This window comes from Grus americana, chromosome 3 (genome assembly GCF_028858705.1).
Source record: "Grus americana isolate bGruAme1 chromosome 3, bGruAme1.mat, whole genome shotgun sequence".
NCBI lineage: Eukaryota > Metazoa > Chordata > Aves > Gruiformes > Gruidae > Grus > Grus americana.
The window spans coordinates 95062356-95081115 of NC_072854.1; the positions used below are offsets into that span (position 1 = coordinate 95062356).

The 18760-nt window shown below is 38.8% G+C and overlaps 1 protein-coding gene across 2 annotated transcripts in view; it reads left to right on the forward strand.

Moving 5' to 3' along the window:
* The window catches only part of BABAM2 (BRISC and BRCA1 A complex member 2), a 178035-nt gene that overhangs the window by 89168 nt on the left and 70107 nt on the right, over positions 1 to 18760 (forward strand). For both annotated transcript variants that reach the window (XM_054818835.1, XM_054818836.1), the window contains exon 7: positions 6745 to 6854. In XM_054818835.1, the coding sequence (XP_054674810.1) occupies positions 6745 to 6854 (110 nt within the window). The remainder of the gene's footprint in view (positions 1 to 6744; positions 6855 to 18760) is intronic.

Consider the following 18760-nt stretch of genomic DNA (forward strand, 5'->3'; position numbering starts at 1 on the left):
GATTGATGCCTAATGGTATACTTCAAGGTCTTGCTGATACTTTTTTAATGTTTAGTAGATACTTATTTATTTAAATTTGTTTTAATGAAGAAAACTCAGTATCTTGTCCTAGAAGTAAGCTCTTCAGATTCTGCAAAGTTGTTCCCAGACTACGATTTTCATGTCACTTTTAAAATAGCGATTGTGCTGGGCTCAGACAAGCTCTTTGCCCAGGGTGAGGCGAGTGTTGTGCTGCGTTACCTTGGGAGAGGGGCTGCGTTTGGATCGCTGCGACGCTGTGGGCAGTGCACGCAAGGTAACTGCCTTTGTTTTCATTAAAGATCCTATTTAAAGAATCAGCACTCCTTGATCAGACCTGGTGGGTTTCCTGGAAGACAGGAGAAAGAATTTCCTGGAATAATTACATATTCTCCCTAGAGTGAAGCAGATTTCTCAGTCTCATTTGCCACTTCACAATCCTTAGCCTGCTTTATACTTAGGGGTTTTTTATTTTAAAAAAATGTTCAATGTAGAAAAAGGTTGGGAGAACGTGTAACTGCTGGTCTCAAAGCTGGCTACACAGGAGGGGTACAAGCGGCTTGTGCTTTATTTGACAGTTGTTTTTCACGTTAGTGCCTCCTGTCATTTGGAGGGAAGAGACCAAATTTTGCTAACTGTGGTGATACAAGTAGCCCGTTAGTACTAATGAACTAAATAGTATTGCGTAGTCTTCTCTGCTGCAACTCACATTTCAGCTTTAAAAATATACTCTGTTGTTCATTTCTCTGATGAGTTGTTAATAAGAATGGTGCCATTACACGTATGTATCATGCAAAATTACGTGGGTTAATTTTGACCCTAAGATAAATTACCTTTTTGAATGCATGTTATTCTCATGTATTTCTCCACTGGAGACTTTTTTTTTTCTCCAGAAAGGATCCTGAAATATAAATTTCACGCTCGACTTCTGTGAGGCTGACTAACTTGGTAGGGCTGAGAGGTACCACAATCAAGTAAGTGTCTGTTAAAAGAATTCCACTTGTTATAACCTGGCTGCAGATGCTAAGTTCAATGCTGACTCGGTCCTCCATGTTCTCATCCATATTCTGCCTTTCTATTCCACCTTCCCCCCCAACTTCCATAACATCACACAAGTTGTAAACTGGGTTTATCCTTTACTTACATTATTTTAAACAATCCCTTCCCCTCCCCATTTGCTGGAGGTTTCCATCCCCTCAATTACAGTCATACCACAAAGACAGTTATTGAGCGGTTGTGAGAGCCGAGAGGTCAGAAACCTCCAGGAAGCGGTAAGAATGATCAGCTGGGACTGGGAACCTCCTGAAGCAGATTTGGCCTGACCGTACAGTTTGGAGGCTTCTGCAACATCAGTTGTCTGTGTGGCATCTCCTTACCCAAAGGAACATCCAGTAGGTTGAGCGGTTTGCGCGCTCTTCCTTACCTCACTTTTATCCCCAAACCAATTGCTGTTTATACTTATGGTACAAACTTAGCAGCCCTACCAGAAGTCCTGCTCCCTTGTCTCATTTCCTGCCGTCCCCCAGGCCAGACGCTGCTTGTCCTTCCCAAAGCATGCCAATACTCTTCCCACACATCCTTTCTCATCCGTTCTACCGAATTTTAAATTTCTTTTCCTTTCATGTTTGATTTACAGTTCATGTCACTAAACCTGATTCCTAATCCCGGGTCCTCGACTTAGACATCGGCCCATTGCAGGGTCTTTTCCCCCAGTCTCATGCCCCCTACCTCTCAGGTCTTCCATGGAAAGGCAGGTCCTGCCGCTGCCTGGGATAAGCCTGCAGTCGCTTACCGCTGTGCGCGTTTTGTTTGGTGCAGGAAATCACACTTGCAGGCCAAATAGAGAAATACCTCCTCTTGAAAGAATGCTCTAATCAGAAGTTGCGAGGCGATTCTTTGCTGATAACTAAGAAAAGGTAGTAACCGATTTTCCAGAGTCTGCATCTTTAAGGAAAAGGAACTGCAATGTACAACTTGGTTGGACTCCAGGCACAAGAGGAAATGGGTTATAGCAGTTGTGACTGTGCGGAGCAGATGTTTTGGTTGGACTGGCTATCAACCATCTGACTCATAATAAATTGTCAGTTCCAGTAAATTCCCAGTTTTCAATTACAGTAGGTAGGATACGAGAAAACAATGCCATTTGGATAGTGTATTTAAAGTGGTTTTGAGGACAATTTTCATAAACAACTCTTACTAACTTTGTAAAAAGATTAAGTATTTTGCAAAGGGAATAGCTGTAAACATTGAAGCGTGCATTTGAATGTAAATTTAGACTGATATGAATGAAAACTAACAGTGGTTGTTGAGACAGTGCTGATACAATTAGAAGTAGGATTTTAAGTTTTACTTTGGAATCTTGTGATACCTGAAGTCTTTTCCTGAAGTTTTTTTGGGAAAAAATATTTCTAAATGCTCTCAAACTTCCATTTTCATCTGTTCTGTGCTGCATTTGTATTTTCACACTGCCTCTTATTCTTGTGTTTCAAAAACACATACTTAATGAACCTTTCATCTGCACTGGCTAAGTGGATGAAGAGTAAATTAGAATAAAATACCATGAGCTTTCTCTTTATGCTTTTTGTTATGAAAAGTTTTATGTATTCTTGTAAGTTGTTGCTTGAAGGTCTCTCCAATAGAAAAAAGCCTATGACTGGAAAATCTTTTTGGTTTTTATTATTACTATTTTGTTACTTTCTCACCACAGGGCTTTACTATGTGTCTTTTGCATTTCCACACCACTTTGGAGATTCAATCAAGGATCAATCCACACCGTACAAAGTATTCTGTAAACATAGGAAACCCCTTGCAGTTCTGGAGAAAGAAAACTATTTATTTTCAGTCTTAAATGGTGTATCCATTTTTTTTCCTGTTTGATTTGAATGGGCGTTTTCTGAAATGAGGAAAATATTATTTTTTTAAAAACGAAATACGTGATAGTGAGATGGCAGAAAGACACCATGAAAATCTGTGTTGAATCTTTTACATTGCAGTATGTTAGAGGTTTGGGGTTTTTATTATCAAGCGCGACACTGTTGTGGAATAACTAATAGGTGCGCATTATAAAATGCTTAACTAACGCTTTCAAACTTTTACAAACATTCAGTTTTTAAACCTCAAAATTCCTGTGGCCCAGGATGTGCTCTCTGTTCAGTGGAAGTTCATTTTAATAATACCTTCTGTACAGTCTTTTGTGGAAAAAGTTCTGTAAGTATAAAATGGTTCTTTAACATGGCAGTTTTAACCTTGGATGCTAACGTTTATAGAAAATTGCCGTTCTTAATTTTTACGAAATCATTTTTTCTTAAGTAGAAAATTATTTTTTAAGTAAAATCCTCTAACATTAAGTGTTGTGAATTAAATACAGATTATGAGAAGGAACATGGCTACTTAAATATTAAAAAATGTGTTGTGACTTTAGTTCAGCAGCCTCTTTTTTTCTTAAAAGGGAATAATATTGCCAAAGCAATTGGATGTCACTCTCTGTTTTGAAGCCAACTGAAAAATAAAAATAGAGGTGACTTTTGCTTTGCTGCTCTGTTTAAATCTGGCCTGTTCTTTGAGCAAAATACGCTCGCAGAAATCAGAAAGGGGAAGACGCTGCCCAGGCAGAGTTTGATAAGAAGCGTTAAAACGACATTTGCCTTTGGACGCTTTGGTTTAATGGAAGGATCTCAGCCCCTGTTCTGGGGAAATGTCATTGCTGGTAATATAAGGATCCATCATCTCACCTAGGCACTAACAGGTTTGTAGAGATGAGCAGGAGAGAGATCACTGAAGGAGTTAATTTGTGACTGGCACAGACAACATCAAAAAAGTCTATTAGTTGAAATGCTTTCCACAGTTTCTCTTTGACATGTGGTTTTGGTTTAGTTTTATAAACGGCAGTTGTAACAGACATATTAGGGTTGAATGCAGTTCCATCAAGCAGATTCTTGCATAAATAAAAGTACCAAAGTCTGAGAGGAATAAAGAGTATGGTGTTGCATACAGAGGGACCTCATCATGAATCTGTGGCCACCTGAGCAATAAGGTTGAGCAACTTCATGATGTCACTGCATTACATCTTTTTAAAACCTACAGGAATGCTGATTTTTTGCATGTTTTTTTTTAAGTTACGATTTTCATTTCTCAGGTATGTGAGCCAAAAATACGCATCCATTTGAAAAGTGGTAGTTACAGAAGAATGCAAATTTCTGTACTCAAACTTGCATTGGACAGTAGCTGTATGAACGTAATGTAGTGCTGTGCTGGCAACAGTAGTTGCAGTAGTGTTTGTTGTGCATTATTTTTGTAAATGAAAAATGCCACGTCTCGGTTTATTGCTCTTTCTGCACACATCAGCTTGTTGCAGTGTAACATGCAAAGATACCATGGTGATTTATGTTGTTGCATGGGTTGTTTTGGGGTTTTTTCCCCTGACATGAAGCCACTAGTAAGTGTAGAGAATATAATGTAATATTACTGTATGGGTTAATGGATGCTGGAGTGGTGTTCACCTGATCTGTTTTGGGGTTGTTTGGGGTTTTTTTGCCCTGTTTTGATTCTTTTATCAGTAAGCACCTAGATGGTATTCTAGAACCTGGTTTTATGCATACTGTCAATCTGTGTGTGCACATCAATTTAAGTACTAACACTAGATTCAAGATTAAATACATTTGGTTTTGTCCATGTAGCTTGTACAATGCATGTAGGTTCTATTCTGTAAAAACAAATTATTTGGAAAGAATTGGAAACAAAAGAATATGGTCTTGGAAGAACTGTATATGTACACGAATGAACGTGTTATATGTACTTGTCATCTCTTGAAGAGTGCCCATTAAAATAGAATCTTTTAAATCATTAGCATTACTGCTTAATCTGTCTTAATAGCTCTTTTCATTTGATTGACAATTAGCAAATTAATGGGAAAAAGCCAGTTAATGCCATACTCAGCTTCAGGAGTGAAAGCTGTTCCTTATTTGAATTTTTTCCTTAATGAGGAAAATATATGAAATACTGAGGAAAAGGTTGGGAGGGGATTGCACTCTTGGGTATTTTGGGGGAGTTGTTTGTCTTGTTGAAAAAGGTTTTGTAATCTGTGCTGGTACTTCTGCTGTAGATGATAGCACCGCTTGGAAACGTAACACTGAAGGCAACATTGTGGGTCACAGAATCCTGCCCATTGTTATTACAGGCAACAATGTCATATAATCCCATCCATAAACTGATCATATTCCAACAGCACAGCAGCTAATTTTTGTCCTCACCACTCCTATGGAGTGTCGTCCTGCATCTTCAGGTTAAAACCATGTTCTGATTTCCAGCCATAGTGTGCTCGTGACCATTTTTTAGGCATTTCTAAGAGTACATTTTCTTTCAGCTGTCAGAAGTGAGCTGCACACCAAGGCAGAATTTAAGAAAACACAGTCAGCTCTGTCTCATTTTTCATCTAAGACAATTGGGGTTTTTTAAGACCTATTCTTCCCTGCAGCTTATCACTAAGTTTCTTGGCATGTTGTGTTCTGCACGTAATGGCTGGTATGCAGCTGGTCTCTCTGGACGTTAACAGTTTCAGTCCTGCCAAAGCTTCAAATGGCACGAGATTGTCTTGCTGAAACCACTCAGCAGTCACACTTTTTTTTTTTTTCCCTACCCAGATAGGGCAGGATCTCCTAACAATGTTTAAGTGGTTTGCATGTTCCTTCCTCACAGCTGCTTGCGGGACAGAGCATACCAAGGCACACTGCACCATGTTGATCCTGCTTTGAGCACATATCTGCTGGGTTATCTATTTCCTCTCATATTTTTCCAAAACGGATAAAAACAAACGCATCTTGGCAAGTTGCTATGTACATATGCACAAACACGTTAAAGGACTTCTTTGTGAGCAGCAAGTGGCACCGCGTTACTTGCTGTCGATGAAGGTGACTGCACTACTAACTCGTTGCTTTTGAGCCAGAAGAGGGCAAGAGCTTAAATGAAGTTGTGCGTAGCAGAAATACACATTTTTGTACTGTGTGTGATTTATGAATTGGAGAGATGTCAGGTCCTAACCAGAAACAATTTGTTCTACCTGATCCCAAAACTGTAGCTGATTGTTCTGATACAAAGAAAGCTTAAACTGTGAATGCATTAAGATTGATTGTCGTGGTATTTAGCATGGGTTTTATTTTTCTTACAGTAGATTTTATAGAGCATGCAGTCTTTGCTGAAAGGAGTGCATCGGTTTAATTTGCAGGAAACTTGGGGACAGTGACTCCTCGATACAAATTTCTGATCTCAAAAATGTTTTTCCTCCACAAGAGAAGTAGGAGTTGAGTACAGCAGCAATTTCAGACCATATACTACTTTGAAAAATAACAAATATAAAATCTGTGGTCATAACTCAGTGATACTGTAACATTTTTAAAAATTCTTTGGCATTTGCATCTGATGTTAGTGTTGAACCAAGAATTCTTAGAAATGAAATCTGCATCTTTACTGAAATATGTAGTTCAGCTAATTGAAGAAGAGCTACACTATTATACACTTGCTAGCACAGTAATTCTATTTTGATACTTTAAAGGAAATTAAGCAGAATATCTTTTAAGTACTAATATAGTAAGAATAAATTTGCAACCTATTTTTCAATGGTTACACTTTAGATTCCTCACTTAAGCATCTCCTAAATAAATTGGTATTTGACTTATTAGTTGTTATCTGTAAGCTTATAAGTGCTCAGGTTATTTGCCTTTTTACGTACAGGATGTGAATGAAGATCCTGGGGAAGATGTTGCACTTCTCTCCGTTAGTTTTGAGGATGCAGAAGCTACCCAAGTTTTTCCTAAGCTGTATCTCTCCCCGCGTATTGAACAGTGAGTGAGACCGTTTTTTTCTGGAGTATTCATTCTATTTCATCTCCAAACTTTTCAATTTTTCCCTGATATATGTGAGAAATGTTGGTTAGGTGATAACCTGCTATTGCTTTAAATTGCTTTAAATTGCTTAAAGTCATAATGATTACTGCAAGGGGGTGTGTGGTGGAGAAATGACAGATCTGCTTTCAGCTAGTTCTGTATCAATGGCTGGATCACATATGGATGAAAAAAAGTCATCACTGGGTACATGTGATATTCTTGTAGCATCATCATCCATGAAAACTATGCTGTTTTCCTGTAGCAGTATATTTTGAGTGCCTCCTACGGTACAGCATACTGATAGCTTTTTTGGTGGGGAAATCTTTAATTTCTTTTTCTTTTGGGAAGATAAGTTCTCTGTATAAACAATGTACATTTGAATAAAGCATTATTGTAGAAGCTAAAGGGCTTTATTAACTGTGTTTTAGGAATTTGCAGCTTTAGTAAGTTACTTTATTCAGGAGAATATCAGAATATTTCTTTTTAAGATTGTTGATCCTTACCGAGCTGTTTACCACTTGGCAAACAGATTTGCTGAGAAATGAATTGCTACTCCGAAAATGGAAGGGTGAGGATTAGAAATCAGTCTACTTGCATTAAATTTCTCTTCTTCCATTTCTGGAATTAAGAATGTCTTAACGGTCCTCCTTCCCCTCAGTATTTCAGTCTTGTAATGTCTGCTTCAAAAAAGTAACTACATTAGACTGTTCAGGTATACAACAGTCAAGCTCGTCTAGCATTGTTTCAGTGATGTTTTGTTTTTTTGGTTGTAATGCTGCATTGACTTTCCTTGGAACTGGTGATGACACTTTTGGGTAGAGAAGAAAAGATGGGAAATGCTGACTACCACAGTTTTATAATAACTCAGTGATAAAGTTTATGTGAGTGAGTGAACACGGTATCTTGACATTTTGCTTAACAGGGCATTGGTCTGGATAAACTCTTGGTTGCAATTTAAAAAACGAACAACAAGATTTGATTTAGATAAAGGCGTAAGACTTCCCAGATATTTTATTTAAGAAAATGTAGGTTACACATGCACACGTGAACACCTGCACAATATATTTAGCAGCTTTTACATTTTCGTATTTTTTATCAATTCACTACTTTTTGTCAACGTTAGCTGAGGGAATAATTGTAGTCAAACATATAATTATCCTTCCGTGTTCCAAAGGACTCTTCTGCTCAGCTGCTGTTAAAAGCAAATGGGCTGTCACTAGTTTCCATTGTATTTTCAGCTCTAGTCACGTGTTGCTTCTTAAGTGTATTTCAGGCCACTCAGGTACGTCTGTCTAAATGACCCACGTGCTAATAAATACATTGCTTATTTTCCCACTTTCAATAGTATCTTTAGAAAGATGTTAACCTCTTGATACCAAGCAGAAGAGCAATACAAAGGAACACTTTGTGTTCCTAAAAGTATTGCATTTTCTGTCAGTGCCCTAAAGAATATCTGATTTTAGATGTGTGATGTAGAGCAATATAGCAGAAAGATATTTGGGTGGTGTTAGTACATATCTGACATGTCTGACATATTTATGGCTCTGTCATTTATAGCTTATGAAGTTGTGTTAAAATCATGCCAGTAAACGCTGGAGTTCAATGCCGCACCTTGTTCAAGTTATCTGTATATCAAAGTTGAGATACTTCACTCATACAACTCATTCTGTCCTCATGCGTTTGTAAGGTACTCATCACGGTATCTGGATACTGGTGACCCATAATACCAGAGTTGCTTGTGAGCCGTTGCACCTTCCTTTATTCTACTAGCTACTTTTTATGTGCCATGAAAAAAAATGTATGTTTTCAATGTTTGTTCAATTGCGCTTTAATAACAAAGCTATAGTTGTCTCTTGTTCTTTCCCAAAACCAATCTCTGCTCTGTTTAGCAGAGGCTGACAGTCCAGATATTTAACTTTCCAATGTTTGGGAACTGAAGCAACAATGTGTACTTCTTTATACTTTTTGCCAAAAGTACAAAAAGCCTCAAGAAGCCCTGAGGATTAGTTTAATGACTTGAGGCCATGGCATGTTACATTTGAATTGTGTTCTGCTTATAAAAGTTCTTTCCTGCTGCTAACAGTAATTGCATCTACAAAAGCCATGTAAGCAAATTACCAGTGTATTTTTTTATGCAGCAAATTTTGAGGTGGAGTAAGTAGTAGTTGACAGTTCCCAACATAACATTCCCAAGTACTCAACAAAACAGGAAAAATACCAAATTCCCACAATTATTTTGCTAATACTAAACTCTGCTCACCTTAGGAAGAACGAGCAAACATTTTCCTGATGTATGAAAAAGCATTTTCAGACAGAAATGTTTCAGCTTTGTAGAGAAAAGAGAGCAAAGGGCCTCTTTGTGTAACGTGAGTTATCTCCTGCTTTCCCAAGAGATTTCATTGCTTTTGTGCTCTACCACATAAACACGCATTCCCACATTGTATTTTCTAAAAATGATATGTACCCACAGATCTTGTCAGCAAATTTGAGCCCTGGCGATATGAATATAGTGTTTTTGCTTTGAAGGGTTATTGTAAAGCACGTTTGCTCTATTTTTAGATGGGTGGTAAACATAACACTAGTAAGACTTTGACTGTTCTTTGTCATAGACTCTGGAAGAGAGATTTGCAAAACGAGGGAAATGTCCACTTTTTATGGTTTGGGGCTAAGATGTTAGTACATCGGTTTGTTTGAAAAAGCTCAGATAATAAAGCAGGGGATTAAAATGCAGTAGAGAAGTATTGTGGAATATTGAGTCAATATTGGTGTTCCATTGACTTGCGTGGTGTGGTGTCTGGCTGCAAGAGTGTCAAGTCCAGTTCTTACAGTAAAAAAAACCCAACCCCACACTTGGGGGTGGGAAACATTTGTGTTAGTTTATAAAAATCTCAGCAATAATTATTCATAACTATACCTGGTTTAATTCTTTCATTAAAACTTGGTAATTTAAAAACATTCCTTTAAATACTAATTGTTCAAAACACATTAACAGCAATTTCTAGTTAATGTTGCCTTAATTTGAAATCAATCACTTAAAAAAGCTTTCATTTTATAATGTTAAGAATTCTTCTTATTCTTTATTGCACTGCAACAATAAGCAGATAAAGGCCAATAACAGTTGCTTTTAATGATTTCAAAAATTAGATGGTTTAAAGGAAGCGTGGGACATTTATGATACTTGTTTTGTTTAAAAACTACCATCGTAACTGTAGTATCATAAAAACAAGTGTCTGCACACTTCTAGAGGAAGCGGTAAGCTGGGAAACCCCACAGACTGACCACCCAACTTGAGAGGATGGTGGTTGTCAGCATCCATGAGTGTGTGCCCCCAGCTCGTCCCGCTCCTCCTCCCACCTCAGGGCATGGGACTGGCCGCAGGATGCTCTTCATCCCCCACTGACGCCTGCTCTGCTTTGGGGAGAGGGTGAGAGAGCTGAGCAGTGTCGGTTCCTGAGGCCCCTCACTTGCTCATCCACCTGACCTCCTCCTGCTGCTAGGTAGGCGCAGACGTCTTCTGAGGCTGCTTCTGCACTCCTCTGCACCACGAGGAGCTGCTGGGATATTTATCCGTTACATCTCTGTCGCGATTCCATGCGTTGTTCATAATGTCTCTTAACCTGTCGGTAGAAAGCATCTTGCTTGCTCAAAGTTATCTTTCTAGTGAAAGTATACTAGATATTTGTATGGAAAGGAAATCTGTAATAAAAATATCAATCAGATCTTTGGTTTCCATTAGTTAAAAGTCACGAGACTCTTAAAACCAAGAAGTCAGTGCGAGATTGAACAGCTAACTTCTATGTTAATGCTTAAAATGTGTGTCAGTGTACTACACAAATGTGGATCAGAAGGTTTAAAAAAAAAGAAAAAATTGTATGTATTTTTTTTCCTTCATGATTTGTCCATGCTAAAGAAAATAAAAATGGCTTTGTCTTGGTTCACATTTTTAGAAAAAAAGATAAAAGGGTAGAAACACTGTTGCTCAGTGAATGCTGTGTTCCCTGGATTCACAGAAATAATCCTGCAATAAACACTGTTGTCCTGGAGGGCTTTTCTCTGATAAATACGCGGACGTGAATATGCTAAGAAAACCAGCTGTCAGTAGAACTTGTTTTGCTTAAATGGATCAGGCTCCATGCTTTGGGGACTGAAATGGTGGTTTTTTATTGGTCTGGGAGCTGTGCCAGAGGGTTCTTCGTGACTGAGGGTGGTATGCAGAGTTCGGTGACTGCATTTAACCTTCTCGTACGGGCAGAGGAGAATAACAAGAACCTGGTCTGAACTCTTAGACTTTGCATGTTTCTGTATGTTTTTCACTGACGGAAAAAAGAAAGGAAGAGAAAATTAAACACGTGTATTTGCTTTAAGGTGTTTCCTATCTTTTACCTGTCCTTTCTGCTGGGAGTGGGAGGAGGAAAACCATAGAATATTATCCATTTGCTGCCAGGTACTGCCTCTCGCTATGTTTGAGATGCAGAGGTGCTGTGAAGGGCTTCACCTTTAAAGTTGGCATGCCTTACTGCTGAGCACACATCACCGGTTGAAGCCTGCTGTTTCAGAATGATTATGAGTGCACGGTCTCTAAATGAGTGGTCATGTTATTAAGCTTTTTATATGTCTGTCTTTGTAGAAGACAGAAGTAAGAAGGGCTTCTATTTGGCATATTAAAATGTGCTTATTCATCCGAGTCGATGGTTTCGGTAGAATTGTTAGTAGACAGCCAAGACAGTCCATGACTTCTTCAAATTCCAGAGCATCTTTGCCTACATGGGAGGCAGGAATGACTGCTGCTTTGCAAGGCTTTCTCTTCCATTAAGCCTAGTTTGGTCATGCCTCCACGCAGTGCTTGGCCAGTGAGTCACTGATATCTCCTGCCTGCTGTATGTGCCATGTCCCCATCGTACAAATCTTCTGAAACTATAGCCTGATTTCCAGTCTAGCTCTGCTTTGCAACTCTTCCTGTATCCTAAAAAAACCCCATCTGTTTTGCTGCAACCACCTTTTGATGGCCTGTTGACGGCTTCAGAAGAGATCAGGGTAGATTGGGATTGACAGTCAAAACAGATTGACTTGTACTTCTGTCCTGGGTGTTCAACTGTACCAGCTGTTCCTTTTTTTTTCAGAAGCTGACACAGGACAATTAGTGAAAATAGTTGTAGAAGAACTAAGATTATGTGTCCATCATCTAAATGGTGCTTTAATGCTGGATGTGTTAATGCTGTACTTAAATGGTTCAGTTAGTGAGATTTTTAAGATGGTTTTCTTTCACTTAAGAGTCTAAGCAATTAGACCTAATTGAGGTATGAAATACTTGCAGCACTTTGGTGGGACTGATTTTGTTGCTAGGTGATGAGGTACCAGTTTCTCTGTATAGGAGATAAGGGGCAGTTTTTGGTCTGACATACGCTTTGTGGCAATCCAGAGCTCAGCGTTGCCTCGTGTCTCACAGCAGGACTTAAGAGCTGAACCTTGGGAAAGGTTTGTGTCTTCCTGGAGGTTCTATCAGATTTCTCTCACAGTGTCAGCCTGTGTGCATAAGGTTCTGTAACCTGATGGTGGAGGGAGTGTTTTTACATGATACATCAACTACTTAACCCTTAAATGATTTTCTTGTATAGTAGAGAAATAAGTGTAGAAAATTGACCTAATAAGAAATTACAAAAGAAAACAGAAATGTGATTCAAGACAGCCCTGTCCAACTCCCTTCCTCTACATACTTCTGACTAGAGTGGAATGGTCTACACATTTCAATAGTTTTAAACATATTTGTTTCCTTTGGATACAAATCTTTCCATTAAGGTGTCGCATTTTTTCACTTGTGTACATATGGTTTCTTTCAGGATACCCTAATTAAATATACAATACTGTTTCATGTTATGTTGTCATAGGCTATGAGTATACTATGTTTCATTGTCATAATCCCTGTTTCAACACAGGCATTTCTAAGAACCGTTGTAAAGCTGTACTCTTCTAAAATATCCTCCTCAGCATTTTTACTGTGGTATCGCTGCTTCTAGTTGTGTTTACCCTCCTACAAAGAGTGATAATGAAGGAAAAAGGGAGCGAAGTAGTTTTTCTTCAGGACATCAGACAGTATTATTCATAAAGGTGTTCTTGGTTCTTTACTGTTGCCCATATGTTTAGACTTGTATCTTTGTACAGTGAGATTGTCAGAAGGACTTTTAATTAGTCAGAACTAATTCTGGCAATGACATTGAAAATTACTGTCACCTCGGTTACTAGCTAAGCCAGCACTTAGTACGTTTGAAATCTTCCCCTGTATTTGCAATAGGGATTTTTTTAAAAAAATGTTTTCTTAGATTGTGTTTACTTTGCTGCTGAAATTAATTTTAGTTTTACAAAAACTCTTACTTTTCATGCATCAGATGTTTTTGGCTTTGTTATTGCCTGTGTTGCTCTTATGGTTTGGGTGGTCGTCGGATGTTTTTCTCGCCATTCTGATATCCCTGGTGCAGTACTGAAGTGCCTTTCTCAGGTATTTCCCCAAGATGTTAGAGCACACACAGCAGATTTCATCTTCCTTTTCTAAAATACTTTTGTAGGAGAAAAGAAGCCTGCTGAACAGAATCAATCCATGTTAGTACTGAACTGTGTCTGTCACAGGTGGCAGGATTTTTTTCATACCTAGGAATTAATAGGAATCTTTTGGATTTTTTATGTAGGACCTTTTGTTTGAAAGAACTGTGGGCTAACGGAAGGCCAGCTTGAACTCTTTGAAATGTTTTCCATAAAATTAGTTAGGCTGACCGGAGAAATTTGAAACAAGTGTCTTTTTTTTTTTTTTTTTTTTTTCCTGGCTTGTGATATGGCAGTAGTAGAGCAAACAGGAGAGTCTGGTAACTGGGGTTAAATGTTAACCTAAAAAGTTCCTAAGCGGGTGTTTCTTGAAAATGCAATGAGAAAATCAAGGTCCTACCTGAAATGTAAAATTTATACGTAGGGAAACCTAACTTGGACTTTGTCTAGGACTAAGTTAATTGTGGTTTGATGGATAATGTGCTGTTGTTAAATACTACTTTAAAAAACAACAATTAAATACAGAGTTGCTGGGAAATCACAATTGAAGCAGTAGTTTCTCTGCTGTTAAATGTGCTTAATTCCACAGACTGTCTCTTTGGAATGAAATAGCTCTTGCAGAATAAAAGTACTTCAAAGTTACTGACTGTATCAAATTTAAAAATTATCTGACAAGTCTGAAACTTCTGCCAATTTATCCTTAAATGTAATCACATGAGCAGGTCATGGAGGGTTTTTCTTGAAGCTCGAAGTTGAGCTTTAGCTGTTCAACTGTATGCATTTTAACTGGGTATTAATTACCAAAACTGACAAACAGTACTTATAATGAGTTAATTAGAATTTGTCTTGGCAGCAAATGCAGTGAGTATAGATAGGCACATTTACTCAACAGTTATGAAAATTCAAATTTCCTCCAGTATACTTTGAACCCACTTTTCTTGCCGCGTGGGTATTTTTCCCTGTTCTTGATGTAAATCCAAACCCACCACTACAGAACGTGATATCATCTTTTAACAGAGTACACTTTGCTGAAGCTGATTTTTACATATTTGGGATATCTGGCTTGCTTTCTCAATATGGTGACTAAGTCATTTGTTTTCAGAGAACTTCACTCTAATTGTGAACTGCACATTATAGTGTTGCCTTCAGACTTCTCGTATTTTATTATTTAAACTGGTTAACAAACAGTCAGCTACTGTTTAATGCTTGCTTCCAGATGGTCATGTTCAATAGATACAAATCTCTGACCTTTTGGAAGTGAAGAGTTAAAGGTTTTCAGATAAAACCTCTACAAAATATGAAACGCAGAATTAAGTGGTATGTGAAAGACCTCAGTTTTGATTGCCTCTGTCATCGTCTTCCTCCCGCAACTGGGGAGAGCCGGCAGTACCCACTAGGAACCACGTTCCTGTTGTTGGTGTTTCGGCAGGGAAGGCGGTGGCACGGGGAGTGTGGGTTGAGGAGGATGGCGGAGGAGCAGCCCTGCAGGGAATCCGGTGGGCAGGAGGGAGGCGGTAAGTGGAGGGATCTTGGCCCCATTGGTTGTGTGATGAAAAGAAAGGACTGAAGTGCATCCTTGGAGATTACCAGTTCCCCTTGCAATCTGCCTTTTTCTTGTAAGCTTCCCGACCTCGCAGTAGTACCAGGTACCATCTCTCAGTTCTCTTTGCTTTCTGCCTCCCTCTTTCCTGCCAATGATCAGTGGTGTTTTAAACTTCATGTCTTCTTGAAAGGAGCTTTAATACCTCCTTAATTATCTGTTGTAGGAAGATGCCATTTCCCCAAAATAAATCGTGGCTCATTTTTGCAACATGACTACTGGGTTTCCGGGGCTTTCCTTTTCCCTAATTATTGTCAAGAATGTGATTCATTGTATTGCTGATTGCATTTAAGGCATATGAGGTGGTCACAGTCTGTCCCGCTACTTAACTGCACGAGCTACTCGGCTCATGTGAACGTTAGCTGAAACCCTGTTTCCTTTCAGCACTTGCACATTGGACCTACCTGGAGAGCACATATAAAAGACATATTCCCAAATGTGAGACTTTTTGTTGAATAATCTTTTCCTAGATAACAGGCTCCCCTTCAGAAATACTGAGAACTTCTTTCCTAGGAACTTTCCTCCAGAGAATCCCCTTAACAAATCTCGAGGATTTGTTGAATTGTAAACCCACCACAGGCATCCTGTAACTATAGTAAACTTCAGCTTTTTTTAAATGATAGTGCAGATTGTAGGCAACGTAGAAAAGTAATTCTTTAAATGGAATGGAGTTGCTGTATTTTGTAGGTTTGCTTTTTGCAAAACATCTAAGCTGAACTTTGTAGAAAGCTGAAACAGCCAAAAACATAACTGTGCAGAGCAGGGCTTCATGTGAGTCTCGTACATTTTGTATCTTTCATTCCTCTACAGGACCACCAGGACCTGATTAATCTGCAACCTGGAAGAAACACAGAGGTAGAGTTGGCTTATGGGCCACCTTACATGCAAGGAGTTGCATACTCCTTTTATGTTTAAAGAAGCTTTTTTTTTATCAATCACAAAGAAATATTCTTGTACTTGTAGTCCTCTTTTGTACCTCAAATGAGCATTGCTGTTCCATGCTCTCTTTCCTTGCAAATCAGTGAATTCTTCTGCTGTCTTTGACATGTCACAAGTTACAGCTAAACTGTGGGACCCCCCTCTGAGGTTTGCTCCCTGGGCAAGTTAAAAGCTGGTGTCAGGAGAAGACCTGGATGTTCAACATCCCACTTCCCAGCCTGATTTTCATTGGAAGAAACCCCAAGCACTTAGATAGGGAGGAACTTGGGTGCTCCAACAGGTCTTTGATCTGGACGATTAAGAGCCAAAACTCTGATGTACACTGTGAGGCACACCTGCCTTGCATTGTTTCAGGTTTTTTGGGGTTTGTGGGATTTTTTTGTGTGTGTGCAGTCATTGATATATCTAACTAAGAAAATTTGAAAATGCTTATTTAAGACATTTATCAAACATGACATGGGGTAGCACAGTGTTTTGAAATCCTTTCATTTCAGTGGGTTTATAAACCATTCCTGTCTTTCATGATTTCTACAAACCATGTAGCCAATGTGTTAATGGAAAAAAATTGGAATGTTTGGAAAACATACATGTGTGTCAAAAAAGAACATCAAAGATCTCATGTGTAATATTAAATATGTACATGTAGTATGTGTCAAACATCCCATGGGGCAAGTGAAATTTGGCAAGAACTGAAACTTTAGAATATGGAAAAATAGCTTTTTTTTTTCATTGGATTTTAAAACTAAATTCTTTGAGCTAGTTTCTGGTCAGGGGCCGCTGAAAATACATGAGGAGGAAACTTCAGCTATTTAACAATTTCAGTGGACAAAACTCTGTTAGCACCAAAGTTGTAGACTCCACAGTGCAGTGGAAAAACCTGTACAAATAGAGCGAAACAATTCTGCTTGCAGATATTTGCTGTTGAAGCCAATAAAAGGGCTGTGCTCTTCTGTGTGGTTTAGTGATGTCAAGCAATACTTGCTGGAGGCAGCTGTGCTACTGCAATGCTTTCCTGACCTTAAATAGCCTATATGCTGGGTAATGCAAGCATTCAAATATAAATACAGGGCACGTAAGGACAGGAGGAGGCCAGAAAAGCCATCTAGGCCCCTTCCCTCTGTTGAATTAGTCAGTGTCTTCCTTAGTATTCTTCTCTTCTGGTATTTGTCCAAGATATTTACAAAACCGTTTAGACTAATTGTTCCCTTGTGTTGCCTCAGTACTGTTTATTCCATATGTTAAGTACTGCGTGCAAAGCAATTCTGCTCTTCAGCGTGGCTGCTGCTTGCTTTCCTTTCCTTTTCCTTTCTTCGGGTTGCCTTTGATAGTAACCCAAACAGCTGTGCAACCTCTGTCTGTCCTGGGAGGCTGCGTGGACCTCAGCAGCAGCCTGCTGCTCTTCCCTAGCCCTCCTCTCTAGGGCAAGTAGGACTTTTTGGGACACTGTGGAGGTAATTCCTTCAGGTCATGTTTTCGGTCGACTTCCTGGATATTTTGGGTTTTTTTTTTTTCCTTTTACTCTGTAATGGTAAGATGGTTAGGTGGCATGTATGTGTAATTACATAGTGATCCTCTTAATTTGTTCCGTTGCACAACGATTGTCTGTGCTTCTTTTGTAGCTGAAATGAGGACTGTGTAACTCACTTCCTACCACCTCAAATCCTGTTGTTTTCGGTTGGTACTCTTGTTTTTCTCACTTACCTACCACTTAACTTTCTCTTACTGCCTTCTTTTTTTTTTTTTTTTTTTTTTCCTTCCCTTTAAGTTCCGTCTCTGTTTTCTGGTTTCTGTTTTGGCCATTTGTTTTTAGCTCTGCACACATCTCTGAAAAAGTGTTTCATTTTCAAGAAGTGAGCTTCTGGTTTTTTGCACGTCAGGTAGCAGTTTTTCCTGCAGTTGACATAGAAACTGTGAGGAGAGTTGAATGAACTCACATCACGACAAAGGAAGTCTTGTTAAAAGTTTAGGCACTATTTAATCAATGAAAATCTAATGACCCTTTTAATTGTCTGATACACAGAATCAGTGCACATCCAGAACAGTCACTTAGCATTGTCTATGATTTCATGCCTTTGTTCTCTCTATTTTAAAACATTTTAATATTAATGGGTTTTATAACACCTAAAAATGTTTATTTTACATTTCTTTTAACTTTATGTCTCTTTACAATTAATTGGTTCCATTTATAAAAGGAGCAAAAACTTTAGGATTTTTATGCAACAGTGAAAGCAAAAAAATTCCATTATATTGTATTCATCAAAACCTGGATTACATATAATTGAACAACCTTTTTTCCCCTCCACGACAGTATTCTATTTAGAGTACGTGTCTCAGCAGTAACAGGGATCATATTTCTCAGTACTATGAATTTCTTTACTGATTTTATTTTTCTAGTATTACGTTAAAATTTTGGAGGTCACGTAAATTTATAAAATATATCAAGTTCCTTAACCTATGATAGCTACAGTGGTTTTGTAGAAAAATCATTTGTAGCAAACAAGTGGCAGATTTCACTTCAGAGTTGTAGAGCTCTTTGTTGTAAATGAACTCTGAATCATCCAGCCCAGCTTCCTGCTTGGCACGGGACGGCCACCAGCACTAGCTCAGATGTGTAGCGAGGCCTTTGGCCACGTCTTGAACACTTCCCACTGGAGATCCTACAGCCTCCCTGAGGAATCGGTCTGCTGCTCTGCTACCCTCCTTAGGGGAGGAGTTCCTCCAAAAGTCCAGTCTGAGCATCCCAAGGCCTCAGCTGACTCTCAGTCCTTCAGATCATGAAGGTCCCTCTGGA